Genomic DNA, 19,444 nt, shown 5'->3' with positions numbered 1-19,444 from the left:
ACTTGAAATGGTTTTGTTTTTGCATGTTTTTGAGCTCATGAAGCTCAGTGGTGGGAGTGCTGCGGCAATCGTGCTGACTGGGATTTGCTTGTGCATGCTGCTCCAAAGGGGTCTTTTTTACCTCCGCCAATGCAGCACCACGACATAGTGGTGATGCAAAAATTAGGAAACTACCATACAATACAGTTGAACCTCGCAATAACGAAATCTGCAGAGAAAGCGAAAAAATTTGCTTTCAGGAGAATTTCGTTGTTGCGAAATGAGACAGCACGAATAGGTAATGCAACGCACAACGAAAGTTTACTGTCAAAATTCAGTTAGCCTACAGCCTACTTTGGCAAGCTTTGCTCGAGGATATAGAACAGCATTGCCGACAGTACAAAATGTACTGCATGCGTCAATGAAAAGTGGCAGCACTGTTAGAGCAGCATTCTTGGTCAATTGCTTTCGGAGATACGATCATTTTGTGAGATTTTGCATTACTCGGCACCAAACACAGAGCAACAGCGCTCCACGCATGCAGCAGCATTTTTCCAGGGCACGCTGTCACTTGTAGGCGCCAAGCGGGAAAGTGATTGTATCTCATATACCTGACGGCAGTCGAGCGAGATTACAGCCCCCTTGTGCAAGTCTCCGTTTGGTGCTGAATCCACCCATGATGCCTGTCGGGTGGCACGAAAACAAGTGTTCTTGAAGCAAGGGATGCATATTCCCCTGCAATCACTCATTCGCAGCCTGATGTATGGCAATCTATGCTGCGACCACCATCTCAAGCGGCATCCACGTCGGTGCGACGTGGATTTCCTCATTTTTGCTGCATTTTTCTCACCAAGGCATACATTATGCACTGCCCTAGGTGTGCAAAAACGATTGTCGCATGTCGGTAGCAACATTCGTGCCGCTTCAAACGGGCGATCAGCAAACAAGATAGTTGTCATGACGTGTTTCCAGCGCACGCAATTGCTTGCGGTGCTTGGTTGTTTTTGTAAACACAAATGGCGGCACCCACGCAAATGTAATGTGGTGGTATTTTACGAAATTTTAGCGCAAACAAAATGCATTTGAGCACATTTTGGAGCTTGCCAGCCTTGAGTGAATGGGAGTGAATATGTGGGGTTGCGTTCTGTCAAATTTCGGTGATGCGAGATTGTGTACAGCGACATTTCGTTGTCGAGAGGTACGGAATGCATTGAATTCTGTGGGCGTTTGCTGGGGATACGAAAATGTTGTCATAAGAATTGCGTTTGTGTGGGATTTCGTTATTGCGGATTTCGACTGCATAATACAAAGCCTGGTGCCGCTACATTTGTTGGCTGCATTCTTCCATGGCATTACAGACTGCCGTTGTGACAGCTGACAGAATTGAATTCATTCCTATATTTACAAGCCAACCATGAGGCATGCTTGAGGCTACAATGAGTTGGGTGGCCATGCTTTTCTTTGCGACTGTATGGTCGATACAGTAGCTTTATGGATTGGGGGCTGATGTGTGTGATGGCACTCTGCCAACAAAAAGATAGTGTCCACCATACACTTATTCCTTTTGCTTGCTTGCAGCTTCCTTCATTACCATGAAAATAGGCTTAGTAACGTAAAAAAGACGCAAGAAAGAATGACTGGTGGCAAGTTCCCAGCCACCCCAGCTTGCCGTGACATCACAGATTTTGACAGCAACTACTTATGCCTAAGTAACTGTTCATTGGGGAAGTTGTGTCACATTCCATCGCAGAAGAGTCAGAGACTGTAGTTAGCAAATTTCAAGGAATTTACTTGCCGACATAGTCCAAATACGAAAAAGTACTTTGAAATTCGTGACACCCCTCTGGTGCTGGTCTTCTGAAGCAAAATTTAATAAGGGGTATTGCGACCTTAATTTGCTCTTGTAATAATTTACTTATTACCGCGAAATCAAAGAAAATTTAGCTTTTATAGTGTATTTCATTAGACTAAACTGATCTACTGTTTCTCTTTATAGTGCCCCTCTAATATTCCTTGCCTGGTTCCGAGCAGCGCCGCCGTTAGCACATCGTTGTTAATGTGCACTTGTCGCTGCCGTCATGGGGCGACAAGGGACAAAACGGAACACAGTGCCCTCTGAAGTCAGTTCTTTGACAACTGTAAGCTGTTTTTAAGAACACTGCAAAAGTAAATACAAAAAAAGGACTTACCTACACATCTATTACGTGTTCATCTTTGTAAAAAGTAAAGAAGCTGCCTAGTTGTAAGAGAACATGTAATATATAGCAAAAGAGCAATTGTGTAATTAAATCCAATTTACAAATACATTAACCCCTTGGCAGCTTTGGCTAGTCGGTACATACTCTACAGTGGAACAGTGCAAAAAGACAAAGGACAAAAAGAGGAACACACACCAGCGCTGACTGAGGACTGAATTCTTTATTATACCTAGAGAAAACAAAAGTACATCACAACGCATGACAAGAATGTGACACCGATTAAGTTTCCTAAGAATTACTGCGGTTGATAGCTTACTTCTGCTTCGATCAAGGCCTAAGGTGGAGGGCTGATGCAAGACTCATCGTTCACTGTGATAGCAGCCTCAAAGATTTCTCATGCACGAGCGTCGTAGTGTTTGTGGATCGCACTCTGTGAAAAGTCAGGCCACTTAGTACGGCACACATCGCATTCACTGTAGTGTAAGGCCAAGTTGCTGTCCATACTGGAGCATAACGACCAGCCTGTCCAATGTAGGAGTGTCCATAGGGAATAGGCTCTTCGTACACCACCTCAGCTTCACACTTGACAAATGGTGTGGCATGCTTCTTTTTACAAGCGGTTTGTTATGATTTGTCGTAGTTGACCTGTCGACATAGTCGACCTAGTTTATTAGGCGCCCACAAGACAACACAAACATTTGAATGCAGGGCTACTCTTTTTATGCTGTGGGAAAGGCCTTGAATGTAAGGTATGACAGCATACCTGCTAATGTCACTGTCTGGCTGCCTCACGGGAGACAGTTTTCCCCACTTCTCCAGTAGTTTTTTTGCGACTCCGGTGAGGAGTGAATGCGGATATCCGGCACTGAGCCATCTCTCCACTTGGGAACAGAAGCTGGTGTACACCTGGTTTTAAGCTGGTATTAAGCGATCTGGTTTTGGGTACATTTGACTGACATTTGCACGCATCGCTATCGTCTCTGCAGGTGTCTGTTGAGAAGGTTTTTCATTATGTGGATGATTTTCTAATTGTCCTTGAGCAAGGCCCTCGTGACATGCCTACTGAGTTCCAGGAAGTTTACCCCAAGTTCTGTAAGGTCCTCAACATCTTTAAGCTAAGGAGTATCGTGAGAATGGGGAACTTCATTTCCTAGACCTACAGCTGATGTGCTAGCAGGAACACGGTTGTTGGGAGTACGCTCCTCGCTCAAAGATGGGTCTTCTTCTGTTCAGCTCGGCCCTCAGTAAGCTTGTCAAGAGAGGTGTTGCCACAGCTGCGCTTGGAAACACTCCCCAGTGCTCCTGCTATCACCAGGTGGGTCTTCACCGCAAGAATCAGGAGATGGCGATGAAGGCAGGCCTTGTGATGATGAAAAAATCTAAAGAATGTATTCACTTCATTGGTGCATGGTTGTGACTCTATTCGAGACTCCAGCGGTTCTGCCTAACACAGGGGCCAGGATGGCCTTAAGTAATCCTTTGCACATGGCCCTTACAATTGGTGGAGAGGTCCCCACTGAAAGGGTCATTCAGTCCTCGTGGTCTTGTGGTAGTCGATGTCGGCTTGGGAAATTTGGGGAACTTGTGGAAGGTTGCGAAATCGACAACCTCCTCCCCTTCATGTGTTGTTCTCCTTTGCCGCTTAACTGGCCACTCGAGGCACTTTGCTTCTATTTGCAGGCTTCTTTTACACTCTGAGAAACACTATTATGCAGCACGTATTGAGCAACAGAAAGCTGTATTGGGAGTTTTTCATGTTGCTGTACAATTTTCTCACACTTTTAATCTAATTATAATATTTGAGAAATTGATTAGATATGTAATACTAGTTATGCAATTAGGTGAAATGAAAAAAAAATGAGTATCTCCAAGTGACTGCAAACAACATTGCCTTGGTTCTGTCCAGCTACGTGACATTTGCATATTTTTTAAGTTTGGCTGAAGTTACGTGGACACCCTGTATGTATGTCTTTGTGTGTGTAAAAATTGTAAAATTCCAACAACCCTGGGCTGATCCTGTTGGCCAACTGATTTGGAATTGTTCCTACAAAACGTTCAGGTTCATTTCCAAATGAAAAAAAACACATCGGTTTGGTTTGGTTTCAGTTCAGCTGAAAATAGTGGTTCAGCTGTGGTTTTCGATTCAGTTCCGGTTCAGTTTGACCCCCATTGACTTGTCACATGCATCGTGCTTCTCTGAAGGACGACTATCTGTTGTGGATGTTTTGGAAGCGCCTTAGTAGAGGTACATACTGACTTATGAAAATAGCATGGCTCTGGGTGTTCTCCTCATTTATGTGGCTGAAGTTTTCTGTGTGTGCTGCATTTTTATTTGACAGGTGAAGAAGCGGCCTAAGCCTTCTGAGTGGAAGCAGATAGACGAGTCACCGGTCTACAAAGGAGGGAACACATTGAGAGAGTATCAACTTGAGGGTCTTAGTTGGCTGACCTTCTGCTGGTACAATGGGTAAGTATGGCTCATCTGTGATGGCACCATGTCTTACTGCAGTCCTCAGTCTAATGTAATTGGATGTAATGAACAAAAGGAAGCGCTCCTTCAAATCTATGTAAAAATTCATACATATTTTACTTTCTTTCACAAAGTTCCTTACCAGTAGATATAAGAAGGGATTTTTCCTGAAGCGAAAAGTAACTGGCCATTTTATGCCTTGTATTGACTTCGAAACAGTGTCAGATACTGCCATGCACAGAAGTTTAATGGTCCCATGTCTTGTGCCATCTTGCAAAATGTCAAGAATTGTCCTTTTTAGTGCTGTACACAGTATGCTCTATGTGTGGTGCCGAGGTGAACTATTCTCGCAGTGCATGTGACACTATGCATATGGCGAGCTACATGCATAGCCTTCTGTGCAATAATTATTGGTATGTATTTTGATCTTTTGCCTAAAGATGGCCTTGTTTCTGCTTAAGGATCAGTGAATGTAGTGGACATGATGCTGGCAAAGGACCAACAAACAAATTGGGGGCATGTGGTGCTGATAATGTTGAGTGTCATGAGACGATGTGCACTTGCACGTTTGATGTACCACTGGAGGCTAGAGGGTGCAGGATGTTGGGGGCCAATTGTGGCTCTAGCTTTAGGTCTATGTGGTTACTGAGAAGTAATGGTTATAACTAAATTGTGCCACCTATTCTACTTTGTTACAACTAAATTGAGTTGAAAAAAGGATCGTATGTTGCAGGTGGATAAACCTCATTTCACCTGAGAGGATGAAGTTCGGTCTTTAGGCTACCACAGCTCTTCTTTATCGCCTTCTATAGGTGTTTGCATATATTTGATTTGGAAGTAGAGGGGCGTCCTTTTCTGCCCTAGATTTAAGGCTTTGCATGAATGTAGTTGTTGAACTTACATATGTGATCTCCATGTTTGTTGATTACAGACAAAACTGTATACTGGCTGATGAAATGGGCTTGGGGAAGACTATACAGTCATTGACCTTCATCAACGAAATAGTGAAATATGGTATCAATGGACCATTTCTTGTGATTGCTCCACTTTCAACTATTGGCAACTGGCAGAGAGAGTTTGAAACATGGACTGAGCTAAATGTTATCACCTATCATGGATCGTAAGTGGATATTCTTGTTTGTGTTTAAGTGTGGTCTTGAGTGATACATTATTTATTGTGCAGTGTGTTTTTGTTCATAATAAAGGAAAAGGTTACTAAATTGTGCACATTGTGTATACAGTGCATGAAAAAAAGGGTTAGCTGTTCATCTGGCAGGGGTTTATGTGTATACAATTGATAAATTTTTGTCCTACATATTGGTATGAAGTCTGAACGTGTACGAGTTTGGTGAAATTGATTTGGACAGGTGCAGTGGTGCTTGCACTTTAGCAATATTTAGCAGCTTAAGCAGTTCAAGCGATGCTAACTACTGGATACTATTGTGGAGGATTTGTGGAGGTGTTAGCAAGAGAACTACTACTGTACACTCCCACACTTGCATGTTGCTGTTCTAAAGAATTGGGAGCAAAAGTGTTCTCTAGTGACACGTCATATTGCCATCTCTGGACTGTTGGTACCGCCCTTTGTCTTGGAGCTTTGTCTGGCTATTGTGCATTCTATAATGTTACCACTCTGTGATGTGTGACTTGCAAATGAGGCCAATTTATTATTAGCTCGTACTGCACAAGGCTAAGACTGTAGGCATAGTCATTGCTGTGTCATGCTTTCAGTCTGCATGGTGGATTTAGAGTGCTCTTGGTGCCATCACTGGAACCAGCAGATCTAATAGGATTTGACTAGAAAGATTTTCCTCATCAAGAGAGGCTTGGAAAAGGCAGGGTAAAAATAAATACATACACAATTGGAATCTCAATATAACCAACATAGATATAACAGTTTCTCGACTATAATGAAGTAAATATAAAATTTGTGTGTCGTGCTTCGCCAACGGTATTGGTTATAATGAAGCAAATTTTTGTTCAAACATGCCTCAGAATATATATTCTGGTAGCAATAATGTAAAATGCAGTCTCCAATCTTGATTTCGGACGGCTGATTTTTCATACCTGCACAATTCCTGCGGTACCTCCACCTATCCCTAGCACCAATATATAACGGCAGTAACAAATTTCAGACATTATATGGTCTTTTGACATCAACCGTGCATGTGGTGCCCCAAATATGGCATCCATGAACTAAGTTGAGACTATGTTGACTGGCACAAAACTGCAACTTTGGTTATGGACTTACGACAAAGCGGTGCTAGCTATGCCTAGTGACTTAAGCAGTATGAATGGCGGAATGGCTGGTGACAAGCTGTCATAGAAATATTGCCAGCAGTGTGTTCTAAGTCATCGACCTTATCACCGATTGAGTGCGAGTTCAGGAGCACGTGCTAGACTGACGGCCGTAGTAGTGGAGTACGGATCCACATGCAGTCCTCTCTGTGCCCGAAAAGTCAGTCAAGCGGGGTGTGTGTTTTGGTCAGTGGCTTGGATTGGTTGGACCGCAGTTGACAAGCCAATGTGCAGACCCTCTACAACAATACTGATCACATGGTTGCGCATTTGTGGTGGTTGACAAGCCAGCATGTGAACCCTCAGCATGTGGACCCTGCACAATAATACCAATCACAGGGTTGTGTATTCGTCATGGTGTACAGTATCTGTAGCAAGCTATTGTTGTTCCTGTGTGTCGTATCGGCATGGCAAGATGTTGATGGGTCACCAAGATATTCAGGAGATACTTTGCTGGCTTGTCAAAAGCACCCCACTTGCATTTGTTTCACATAGATTTAATGAATTTTTTTTTCACTGATACCTGCTTGTATGCTTGTATATTGGATATAACTATGGTATTTTCATGTCTGATGCGACTTCTTTCTAGGAAAGCCTGACTGTATGTATAAAGGGAGAAAGTGGTCATGTGTATGAAAAAGCAATTTCATTTGCTACAGCAGTTACCAACCAAAATGCTTGTGCAGCTAACTGGTGCAGAAACCTCTGTATCAACATTGTGGTAACTGGCACTGGTCTGATTCTCAAGTGTGGCGGTTCTGTTGGCCTCAAGGCCTCCACACTTTGAGTTTTGGCTGATGTGGGTGGAGTGTTTTTGTGCAGCTTGATGTCAATTCTAGCTGCAGGTACTTTGGCCGGTAAACTTTCATGATGGCCAGCATATTTAGTGTACTTGTACTTGTAGGAATATCCTGGGCTGTTGAGTCCTAACATCACATATTGTGTTTTGTCCAACCTCAACCAGCATTTTTTATTTATATCTTAAGAACCTTTGAATCGTAGCTCTTTGCTTGATGAATGCACATAAATAGGTAAAAGCTTTCTGTGTCCCAGTTTCAGAATCTTTTTTGAAAAGTTGCCAGAAGCTGGAAATCAATTGTGTTCAGACAAATGGTCTTTTGCTGTTTGGAGAACAAGTGGAGTCTTGACGAAACACTTTGTTACATCTGTTTCTTTATATTGAATAGTTATGACAGCTGGGTATGGTTATTGTTTTAGGTCAGCAAGTCGCAACATGATCCAGGAGTATGAAATGTACTACAAGGATGAAAATGGGCAGCGCATTACTGACGTGTTCAAGTTCCAAGTGATGATTACGACATTCGAGATAGTGCTCAGTGATTGCTTGGAGCTGCAGGCACTCCCATGGCGTGCCTGTGTGATTGATGAGGCCCACAGACTGAAGAATCGAAACTGCAAGCTTCTAGAAGGGCTCCGAATGCTCAATCTTGTAAGTTTCAAGTGGTGAATTTTCTTGTGTCATTCGCGTAATGTGTACAGTATGTTACTGTGACGACTGTATCAGGCTGATAAAAATATAGATTAGAGACAAAATGTAATTTTTGCTGTCAAAGCATCATAGCACTGGCAGATATCCTGAAGTACAGAAAACTGTTAATTCGAGAAAAGATGCATATTGCAACACATGTTTAATAATGCAGAAAAAAGCACTAACATTTGCGAAGCACTATTTGCGCACTAGATGAGATGAATATATATATATATATATATAGAAAACTATCAGTCATAGCTCTCGTAGTATAGCCCTCTGGGCCGTTTCCTTTTTTTTCATTCGAAAGTAGTCCTATTAGGGTTATTATAATTACACGAAGGTATTTCGCCCTCGTCAGCAGCAGTCCTTGAGATTGTTATTCTGGCGGCTAGCTTCCCACGCTATGCGTGCCGCCATCGCACCTGGTTAAGCTTCTCCTAGACGCTAGAGTTATCCTATGTCCGCGCAACCTTGAGCGATTGGAAAGCGCGTTTCCCCCTCTTGGCCGGCGGGGACGGGAGGCTTTGTTCCGGCCGCAAAGCTCTCCACGTCTCAGTAAGGTGCCTGGTGGTGGTCTCGTACGGACGATGCCCTCTCGGTGAGCGCAAATTTCCCCTCATCTTTTAAGAGGTTCAGTACTTACAAGCATTTTTCTCGCAAACCATATTTATTTCAAAGAAATTTTCCACGTCTCAATAATTTCTCTCGTCGTATTCGAGTTCTGATTGCCGTGTTATAGTTTGTTAACGAAGCTTTCCCTCAAGTCTAAATATTTTAAGGCAGTTTTCCTTGTCTCTAAAGCCGCTCGAGTTCGCTCTTCTCCTCGGGCAGCCATTTTTCCAAGAAAGTATGCCTTCCAACCACTCGGAATCAGCAAAAACCGACTATCGCGGACAACATGAGTCCCTTTCCACGTAAGTGTGAGGCTCGGAGCAGGAGCTGCGGCGCTTGAAAATAGCCTGGGGCCTGACGAACCAGCCGACTGAGCTATCTTTCCGGGCAACATCGAAGGGTCACGAGTTCAAATCACCTGTTATGTTCCTTTTTTTCGCCCCTTTTTCTTTCTTTTTTTTTCTTTCTTTTAATGTCTTTTCCTTTATTTTATCACTGTACGGGAACCCTCCTAAAATAAAAAAAAAAGAAAGATATATATCTTCAAATATGTATGGCCTCACATGTGCAGGTCATAAATACCAGGTTCTCTAGCCGAGTGCCATCCCTGCGGCATAACCGAGCTCAGATTGGTCCACCTTGACTGATCAAATAGGGCACCACTGTATATTAAATGAGGCGTACAACTCCTGCGGGACCCGCCGTGGTTACTCAGTGGCTGTGGTTTTAGACTGCTGAGCACGAGGTCGCGGGATCGGATCCCGGCCACGGCGGCCGCATTTCGATGGGGGCGAAATGCGAAAACACCCGTGTACTTAGATTTAGGTGCACGTTAAAGAACCCCAGGTGGTCGAAATTTCCGGAGTCCTCCACTATGGCGTGCCTCATAATCAGAAAGTGGTTTTGTCACGTAAAATCCCACAATTTATTTTTAAATTTAACTCCTGCGGGGACGGTACAGTATCCGCCTCCCGTGCAAGAGGATCGACCGTGATTCAAATCCCGATGCCGCACAATTCTCCACCGGAAAATACCAGAAAAAAAAAAAAACAACCGTGTGTTGAGAAAATTGCACAAACAGGCCTGGAGTGCGGCCTGACCCCGGTGACCAGAACCGGTAACGCACTCTCTCACCAGAGCAGGATTGGCCACCCTGGTGCAGTACTTGGCCACAACCTCCTATATGAACACAACAATCAAACCCCGGCCCTCAGTCCCCAGCAGCTGCGAAGCAACTGACCACGGCGGCGGTCAGACCTGCGACGCTGCAGAGGGTGCTAAGAATGCCTGGCTCCGGACAGGCCGCCATTGGAATATGAACCTGGCAACGTTTAACGCTAGAACGTTATCTAGTGAGGCGAGTCTAGCAGTGCTATTGGAGGAATTAGAGGGCAGTAAATGGGATATAATAGGGCTCGGTGAAGTTAGGAGTCCAAAAGAAGCATATACAGTGCTAAAAAGCGGGCACGTCTCGTGCTACCGGGGCTTAGCAGAGAGACGAGAACTAGGAGTCGGATTCCTGATTAATAAGAACATAGCTGGTAACATACAGGAATTCTATAGCATTAACGAGAGGGTGGCATGTCTTGTTGTGAAACTTAATAAGAGGTACAAAATGAAGGTTGTACAGGTCTACGCCCCTACATCTAGTCATGATGACCAGGAAGTCGAAAGCTTCTATGAAGACGTGGAATCGGCGATGGGTAAAGTCAAAACAAGATACAGTATACTGATGGGCGATTTCAATGCCAGGGTAGGCAAGAAGCAGGCCGGAGACAAGTCAGTGGGGGAATATGGCATAGGCTCTAGGAATAGCAGAGGAGAGTTATTAGTAGAGTTTGCAGAACAGAATATTATGCGGATAATGAATACCTTTTTCTGCAAGCGGGTTAGCCGAAAGTGGACGTGGAGGAGCCCGAATGGTGAGACTAGAAATGAAATCGACTTTATACTCTGCGCGAACCCTGGCATCATACAAGATGTAGACGTGCTCGGCAAGGTGCGCTGCAGTGACCATAGGATGGTAAGAACTCGAATTAGCCTAGACTTGAGGAGGGAACGGAAGAAACTGGTACATAAGAAGCCGATCAATGAGTTAGCGGTAAGAGGGAAAACAGAGGAATTCCAGATCAAGCTACAGAACAGGTATTCGGCTTTAACCCAGGAAGAGGACCATAGTGTTGAAGCAATGAACAACCTTATGGGCATCATTAAGGAGTGCGCAATAGAAGTCGGTGGTAACGCCGTTAAACAGGAAACCAGTAAGCTATCGCAGGAGACGAAAGATCTGATCAAGAAACGCCAATGTATGAAAGCCTCTAACCCTACAGCTAGAATAGAACTGGCAGAACTTTCTAAGTTAATCAACAAGCGTAAGACAGCGGACATAAGGAACTATAATATGGATAGAATTGAACAGGCTCTCAGGAATGGAGGAAGCCTAAAAGCAGTGAAGAAGAAACTAGGAATAGGCAAGAATCAGATGTGTGCGTTAAGAGACAAAACCGGCAAGATCGTTACTAATATAGATGAGATAGTTCAAGTGGCTGAAGAGTTTTATAGAGATTTATACAGTACCAGTAACACCCACGACGATAAGGTGAGAGAGAATAGTCTAGAGGAACTTGAAATCCCACAAGTAACACCGGAAGAGGTAAAGAACGCCTTGGGAGCTATGCAAAGGGGGAAGGCAGCTGGGGAGGATCAGGTAACAGCAGATTTGTTGAAGGATGGTGGGAATACTGTCCTAGAAAGGTTGGCCGCCCTATATACACAATGCCTCATGACCTCGAACGTACCGGAATCTTGGAAGAACGCTAACATAATCCTAATCCATAAGAAAGGGGACGCCAAAGACTTGAAAAATTATAGACCGATCAGCTTACTGTTCGTTGCCTACAAAGTATTTACTAAGGTAATCGCAAATAGAATCAGGAATACCTTAGACGTCTGTCAACCAAAGGACCAGGCAGGATTCCGTAAAGGCTACTCAACAATAGACCATATTCACACTATCAATCAGGTGATAGAGAAATGTGCGGAATATAACCCACCCTTATATATAGCCTTCATTGATTACGAAAAAGCATTTGATTCAGTCGAAACCTCAGCAGTCATGAAGGCACTACGGAATCAGGGTGTAGATGAGCCATATGTAAAGATACTGGAAGCTATCTATAGCGGTTCCACAGCCACCGTAATCCTCCACAAAGAAAGCAACAAAATCCCAATAAAGAAAGGCGTCAGACAGGGAGATACGATATCTCCAATGCTATTCACAGCATGTTTACAGGAGGTATTCAGAGACCTGGAGTGGGAAGAATTGGGGATAAAAGTTGATGGAGAATACCTTAGCAACTTGCGATTCGCTGATGATATTGCCTTGCTTAGTAACTCAGGAGACCAATTGCAATGCATGCTCACTGACCTGGAGAGGCAAAACAGAAGGGTGGGTCTGAAAATTAATCTACAGAAAACTAAAGTAATGTTGAACAGTCTCGGAAGAGAACAGCAGTTTACGATAGGTAGCGAGGCACTGGAAGTGGTAAGGGAATACATCTACTTAGGGCAGGTAGTGACCACGGATCCGGATCATGAGACTGAAATAACCAGAAGAATAAGAATGGGCTGGGGTGCGTTTGGCAGGCATTCTCAAATCATGAACAGCAGGTTGCCACTATTCCTCAAGAGGAAAGTGTATAACAGCTGTGTCTTACTAGTACTCACCTACGGGGCAGAAACCTGGAGGCTTACGAAAAGGGTTCTGCTGAAATTGAGGACGACGCAACGAGCCATGGTAAGAAGAATGATAGGTGTAACGTTAAGGGATAAGAAAAGAGCAGATTGGGTGAGGGAACAAACGCGGGTAAATGACATCTTAGTTGAAACCAAGAAAAAGAAATGGGCATGGGCCGGACATGTAATGAGGAGGGAAGATAACCGATGGTCATTAAGGGTTACGGACTGGATTCCAAGGGAAGGAAAGTGTAGTAGGGGGCGGCAGAAAGTTAGGTGGGCGGATGACATTAAGACGTTTGCAGGGACAACATGGCCACAATTAGTACATGACCGGGGTAGTTGGAGAAGTATGGGAGAGGCCTTTGCCCTGCAGTGGGCGTAACTAGGCTGATGATGATGATGATGATTTTTTGGGAAACCAGTGTCCCTTAACCTTATAAATTTCTAAAGCCAGATATGATTTTTGTCACTTTCTACATTGTTTCAGGAGCACAGCGTTTTGCTGACTGGAACCCCATTGCAAAACAACGTCGAAGAGTTGTTCAGCTTGCTGAATTTCTTAGAGCCTAGCCGTTTCAGCTCCACTGAGACATTCATGGAGGAGTTTGGAGACCTGAAGACTGAAGGGCAGGTCGACAAGCTCAAAGCGGTACGCAGCCTTTTTTCCAATAGAACAGAGGCCATCTTACCGTGATGTGCTAGTGTTCATATGTTTCAGTGGCTTTTACAAAGGCCATTTTACAGTAGTGCACTATTGTTGCTATGTTTCAGTGGCTTTTTATTGTTCTTACAGTTGCTCAAACCCATGATGTTACGTCGTCTCAAAGAGGATGTTGAAAAGAGCCTGGCTCCTAAGGAAGAAACCATCGTTGAGGTAATGGACTATTTTGAATGTGCTCTTTGTCTTCTTTAGTATCCGTATTTCATTTGGCTTGTGCAGAAGCTTGTCTTATGCAAGGGTCAATTGTTCCAGCCTGCTTCAAAGCGCACATCTTGAGTTTTTTTTTTGGCATCGTTTCTAACTTGGTTGCAGGGAAATGAAGAAAATAAGTGCATTGATGTTGTACAGTTAAACCTCGATATAATGAAGTTGGTAAAATCTGCCATTTGCTTCGTTATATTGATTTCTTGTCCTATTGAAATTTGAGCTCTTATGAAAATAAGTGTAGTTGCCGATAGATTTCTTTTACATGCAAGGGGCTGAAGAATTCTCCGAATTATTAAACACTCTAAAAAAAATTTGCAGATGATTACATTACTCTGTAATGTGAAATTTGAGCGCAACTTTATACACGTTTTCACTTCGCAATATATTGGCTGGCAAGGACAATCTGTCTCGTACGGCACGTTGCAAACAAAGCGAAGTGTGGTGTGACTGCTTTGCTAATTCGGAAATCGCGAGAGGCAGCGCTTGGGTGCTGTGTGGGTGTGATTCACAGCAGCCACCACAGACAGACCTTTGCTCATGCAGCAGTTTGTTTCCATATGTCTGATGCATGCTAATCTGTCGCCATGTCATAGCCATCACTGCCGCAGAGCCCCTCTTTCGGGTAACTATGCTTCTCTTCTCGCGCTTTTGCCATACCCTCCTTTTCCGCTTTCCATCTCGTGGTCCCACTGCATCCTCCTCCACCACTTTTCTCTGCGTGCTCTTATTGCTATCACTGTCTTTCATCACCCGCTGTGCTGCCTGTTCGCTCTTTCATTTTTTACTGTGCTCGTTAACTGAGTTTAGAGGGACACCAAGGAGCACCGATGCTAAACGTAGGAATGGGTGCCTAAGAGTTGCGCTATTTAAAAAAAAAAAAAAAAAAAAAAAAAAAAAAAAAAAAAAAACTTGACTGGGAAATAAAGTTATTTAATTTTGAGAATCTGTGACAAAAGATAACATTCCATGCAATGATGACAATATCGTATATAAAGCCAGCCACAATTTCGCGTCCGCTACTTTCCCCACAGCTGATAGTGTCGCCTGCAGTGGGACAGAACGATGCTATCATGAAAAGCACCCACAGTGGATAGTGATTTATTTATTTATTTCAGTAATACTGCCTGCCTTCGTTTGAGGGTCCTTGGCAGGAGTGGGTGTTACATGAAGCACAGAAAGGTACAAGGCAATAACAAAAACTATTGTGTGACGCCAACAAACACCATACTTAAAGACAAAGTCACGCTCAAGGAATCACGAACAACAGATGCTGCGCTTTTTATACAGGTCCAAGCCTTGTACACAAGTGATACGCCCAATTTTCACATTGAAGGTGATAACATCGCTATCATACACTTGCTGTCATACTTTGCTATCATACAACCACTAAAACGAACGGGCATGTAGTGCAATTTCGCCAGTGACACAAGAAATGAATCAAGAAACATGAATACGGGCGTGCGCACGCAGGATTGAAACGAAAAATAGTGAGACAACCTGAGTAAGATAATACATAATGCAAGATGAAAGCTAAAAGATGGAAAGGCAAAGGTAAGATAAAACCAGCAACGTTTGAGAAAAAGAAGAAATTATTTAAAGCATATTCAAAAATCTCCCGAGAGTTGGAAACACCATGGCCTTGCGGCACAGATTATTCCATTCTCGAACGGTTCGCGATAAGAAGGAATTCTTAAAACTCAGTCTTACAAGCAAAGTCTCTTAGCTTCTTAGAATGATGTTATCGCGTTGGGCGTCGAGAAACATGTTCAATGTAGTGAATTCTGTTTAACATAAGCTTACCACGGTAGATCAGGTGCATGTATTTGTCTTTCTCGACGTCTTCTTACCTGCACTCGGAGATGATTTCCTACTATAAAAATTAAAAATGAATCTAACTGATTTTCTTCGTACATTTTCAAGTTCATTGCTTCGCCTGCCTCATTTGAACACGCCTGCGAAATTCTAGATTATGCGACCTTCAGTACTAAACCCACAAGAAGACAGTGCACATGATGCCCTGCCATTTTGGCACTCCCACTCTGCACACACGATGGATTACAGTCGAACCCACTTATAATGATACCGGTTTTAACACTGTATAGGATATAACGATAAAAAGCTGCGGCACTGTTGGCTTTTGTATGTTTTTCATGGTGAAATAACCCGCTTAGTACAATGCCCCGATGCCAGCATTATCGATTATAACTATGAAGTCTGGCTGCTGAGTGTCTGAGCCGAAAGGTAGTGAAATGTGAAATCCTTGAAAAGAAAAAAAGAAAACGAGAAATTCGAGCCGCTGCACGACGAGCTGCTGCTGCTCCAACAGCTGCCACGCACTAATTTTCCAGCCATCTCTGCGCGGCTCTCTCCCGTCGCCCTTCCACCCCTCTGAACACGAATGGGCTGCCCCCATAGTTCTACACCGCCCCTCTCTGAAACACAAATTTACCCCGCCAATTGCGCCGCAAGCAGATTAGGCAGATTGCTTGCATTCGTTTTTGTTGGTTGTATCGAAGTCGTTGCTGGCCACGCGGTTTCTCAACTTCGCTCGACTCGCCGCCAAAACGGAAGGTGGCTGATCCGCTCGCTGATCATCAGCAATGCACGATGTTGCCGGTGAAAAGAAAGCGCACGGCTATAGATGTGGAAACTAAGTCCTTCTAACCGATGAGATGATCGTCGTGAACATGCTTGCATCGGATAGCGACGGCGACGCCAGCAGCGATGATGCGGTAGGGCAGGCTGCCTCAAGGTTGTCCTTGCAGGAGGCTTGGCATGATTCGGTCCGTCCGGGGCTTCGTTTTCGCAAGGAACCTTCTGCTGCACTACGTAGAACGCTTGGATGCCTTGAGAAGAATGGCGGCAAGCTTCGCGTAAAGCAAGCATGGCTGACGGACATAGGCTTTTCTCATGCAAGCCAATGAGAAGTACGTGGCGAGATGCTTGTGGCGATCTCTCCTCAGTGTTTCTTCTGGATTTCTGAAGCCGACAGGCTGCCGCTGCAGCCTTCTTGCAATTTTAAAGGGCCCCTTTTGGCTCCACCAAAGTGATGCCTCGGCAGTGCTCGCATATCGCTTGCCACCCGTGATACCTCTTTGCAATTGTTATAGCAGTGCCATTCTTCAACGCCAGCAGCCACGGCTTGTTACACGCGATCGGAGCGCTCAGGAAACAGTTAAACAAGTGAACACAATCAGCAGCGAGGCGGAGGAAGGTGGTTGAGAGGGGCACTGGTCTCCCCACCATTTTCTCACATCAGCTCTGCCATCCCCCTATTTTGAAATTATGGAATTTTCGTGGCACTTGAATATTGTTACAAGTGGGTTCGACTGTACCTTGTGATGTGCAAGGGCCTGGGCAAGTGAGCCCAAGACCCGCGATGAGGAGCGACGGTTCTCGGAGGCCAAGCGCGGGATCAACAGTAGTTGACTGAGCGGAGAAGAGGTTGCGTGAAAACGAGGAAGACAGCGGTGGGAGTGAGTGAGTGTGCTGGAGGAGAGGGGGAATGGGGGGACTCTGAGTGTGGTCGTGTGGTGTGCATGGTTGGCATGCGAAAATAAAGGACATGTTCGGACGAACACGGGCTGCGTATGTACTCAGCCGCCTTCACAGCCTTGCGCAGCCATGTGTGAGCAAGAATAGACACGTACCAACCTGCCCCCACTCCTGCTCTTGCACGCTTGATTGTTTTACCTTGAACTTGCTCCCCTCATACTCCCGTGGCTTTCATGGCTCACTTTTCTACTCATCCTTCTAGGCTCGCCCTCGAACCCAAAGCATACAGCACATGGAGTGCAATAGGATCTGATTGTACTTCGACCTGTTACAACGCTGCTCCGCTTTAGGGGTTGCTCTTTTGGTAGCACGGCATGCAATTTTTTTATTTGAGAGTTGTGTTTGCAAGCAGCTACTTGTAATTCAACCATTTGACCATCTGCATCTGTGGAAGATTCCATTTATTGTCTTGGTATTCCTTCGCAGCAGCAATGAAATTTCGTTATATTGAAATAGTGTACAATTGCAATTCGTTATGTTGAGGTTCTAAATACATGGTGTTTATGGACAAGTTATAAAAAGTTGCATGTGACAACATATGCATGTGACAACATATGCAAGCTGCTGGCAGCTTTGAAACGCATGAGGAGGCCTCATTTGAAAGCAGTGTGTTTGAGAAAAAGGTGACTTTGCTGGTGAACTCTGTGCGCTGTGCACGACTGTAAGATTTAGCTGAGATATTCGCAGCAGCATATTCTATCAATGGACGTATTTTTTTTTGCTAAGCCACACGGGTGGTTCATCACCCCTTTAAAGCACAAGTGGCTTTTCCTGCGTATTTGTGTGTGTGTAGCGCACGAGGTCGTGGGATCGAATCCCGGCCACGGCGGCCGCATTTCGATGGGGGCGAAATGCGAAAACACCCGTGTACTTAGATTTAGGTGCACGTTAAAGAACCCCAGGTGGTCGAAATTTCCGGAGTCCTCCACTACGGCGTGCCTCATAATCAGAAAGTGGTTTTGGCACGTAAAACCCCATAATTTAATTTTTTTTTGTGTGTGTAGCATTAAAGAATTGTTATATTTCGACTGTGCCAATGACAGACTGGGAAGCTAGTCAATATTTGTGCTATTGTTTCAAACGGCCATTTAACTATCGCAACTATTAGCTTCTAAACACCTTTTTTCTTCTGATCAACCTAATAACCTACCAGCTGTACTGAGCAAAACAGAGCTATTGTTCAGACAGGATGGGGGAAGGAGGATGCAAAGGTTGATTTCTCTCGCACTGGGTTGTCTTGAAGCATTCTTTTACTTGAACTTCCTTTGGAAGTTCATACTATTTCACCACTTACTGTAGCTCTGCACAGATATTTGTCAATAGCTCTTCTACTTGCATTGTAAGATACAAATTGCAGTGTCTCTGCTAAACCAGGAACTTTGCTGCTTGGGAACTCCTGACATTTTGAAGTCATTGACTCAATATTTCTCTTGGCACTGGGTAGCTCGTGGTAGCCGTGAGAGGCTTACCGCCTTGCTGTCAGGTGCATGCTTTTTATGCCTTTGTCAGTTAGGGGTTTCTGTTGATCTCACCTCCTGGCTCACAGTTTCATGTCTTTGGCACTACAGTCATTGCCGCTGCATCGTTTTGTAAGTAGTTCGTTTTAGGAGAGAGGTAGCTTTTGTTGTTATCCTTTCAGTTTGGTGGTCAGTTCTGGTGCCTGTAAAGCATTTTCAACGGAGAAAATGCTCTGGTCACTTAAAGCAGTTCTTGAAACTTGGATTTCATGGTTTTACTTCTGACAGCTCAACGCTAAGTGCACCTGAACAAAGCTGGCTTTTGTGGTTAGATTGGGGCCATCAACCTTTTCCAATTTTGCAAATGCTCTGCTTACTTGTACAAAGCAGTGCTATAATCTGGATTTTTTGGTTTAGACCATGCTAACGTTAGTGAAAAAGATCTCATTTTACAGTCGCACATTCTGTTCACTTTAACAGACCATGCTGTAACCAAGGTTTTCCTCTGTTTGATCCTTTGCTAGTGCAGTTGGTAAATTGAACTTGAACCAATTGTAATGTGGGGCTGCATTCTAGAGCTATCACTTTTGGGCGTACTGTCGCACTCTGGAGATTCATCTTACTTGGCACTAAACCCATCTTTGTGTACTGCCAACAATGCTTCTGGCACTGCAAAGATGGTGAGCTTGGCACAGTGCCAGAAAGGCTGTCAGGCAT

General features: G+C 44.3%; 1 protein-coding gene across 7 annotated transcripts in view; it reads left to right on the top strand.

Annotated features, from left to right (window-relative positions):
- Positions 1-19,444, top strand: part of kis (chromodomain helicase DNA binding protein kismet) — a 192,244-nt gene that overhangs the window by 57,780 nt on the left and 115,020 nt on the right. For all 7 annotated transcript variants that reach the window (XM_050191669.3, XM_050191666.3, XM_050191667.3 and 4 more), the window contains 5 exons: positions 4,517-4,644; positions 5,579-5,767; positions 8,164-8,395; positions 13,275-13,436; positions 13,581-13,661. In XM_050191669.3, the coding sequence (XP_050047626.1) occupies positions 4,517-4,644; positions 5,579-5,767; positions 8,164-8,395; positions 13,275-13,436; positions 13,581-13,661 (792 nt within the window). The remainder of the gene's footprint in view (positions 1-4,516; positions 4,645-5,578; positions 5,768-8,163; positions 8,396-13,274; positions 13,437-13,580; positions 13,662-19,444) is intronic.

This window comes from Dermacentor andersoni, chromosome 1, assembly GCF_023375885.2.
Source record: "Dermacentor andersoni chromosome 1, qqDerAnde1_hic_scaffold, whole genome shotgun sequence".
NCBI lineage: Eukaryota > Metazoa > Arthropoda > Arachnida > Ixodida > Ixodidae > Dermacentor > Dermacentor andersoni.
Note: the sequence above shows the minus strand (reverse complement) of the source record. Positions and strands in the feature narration are given on the sequence as shown.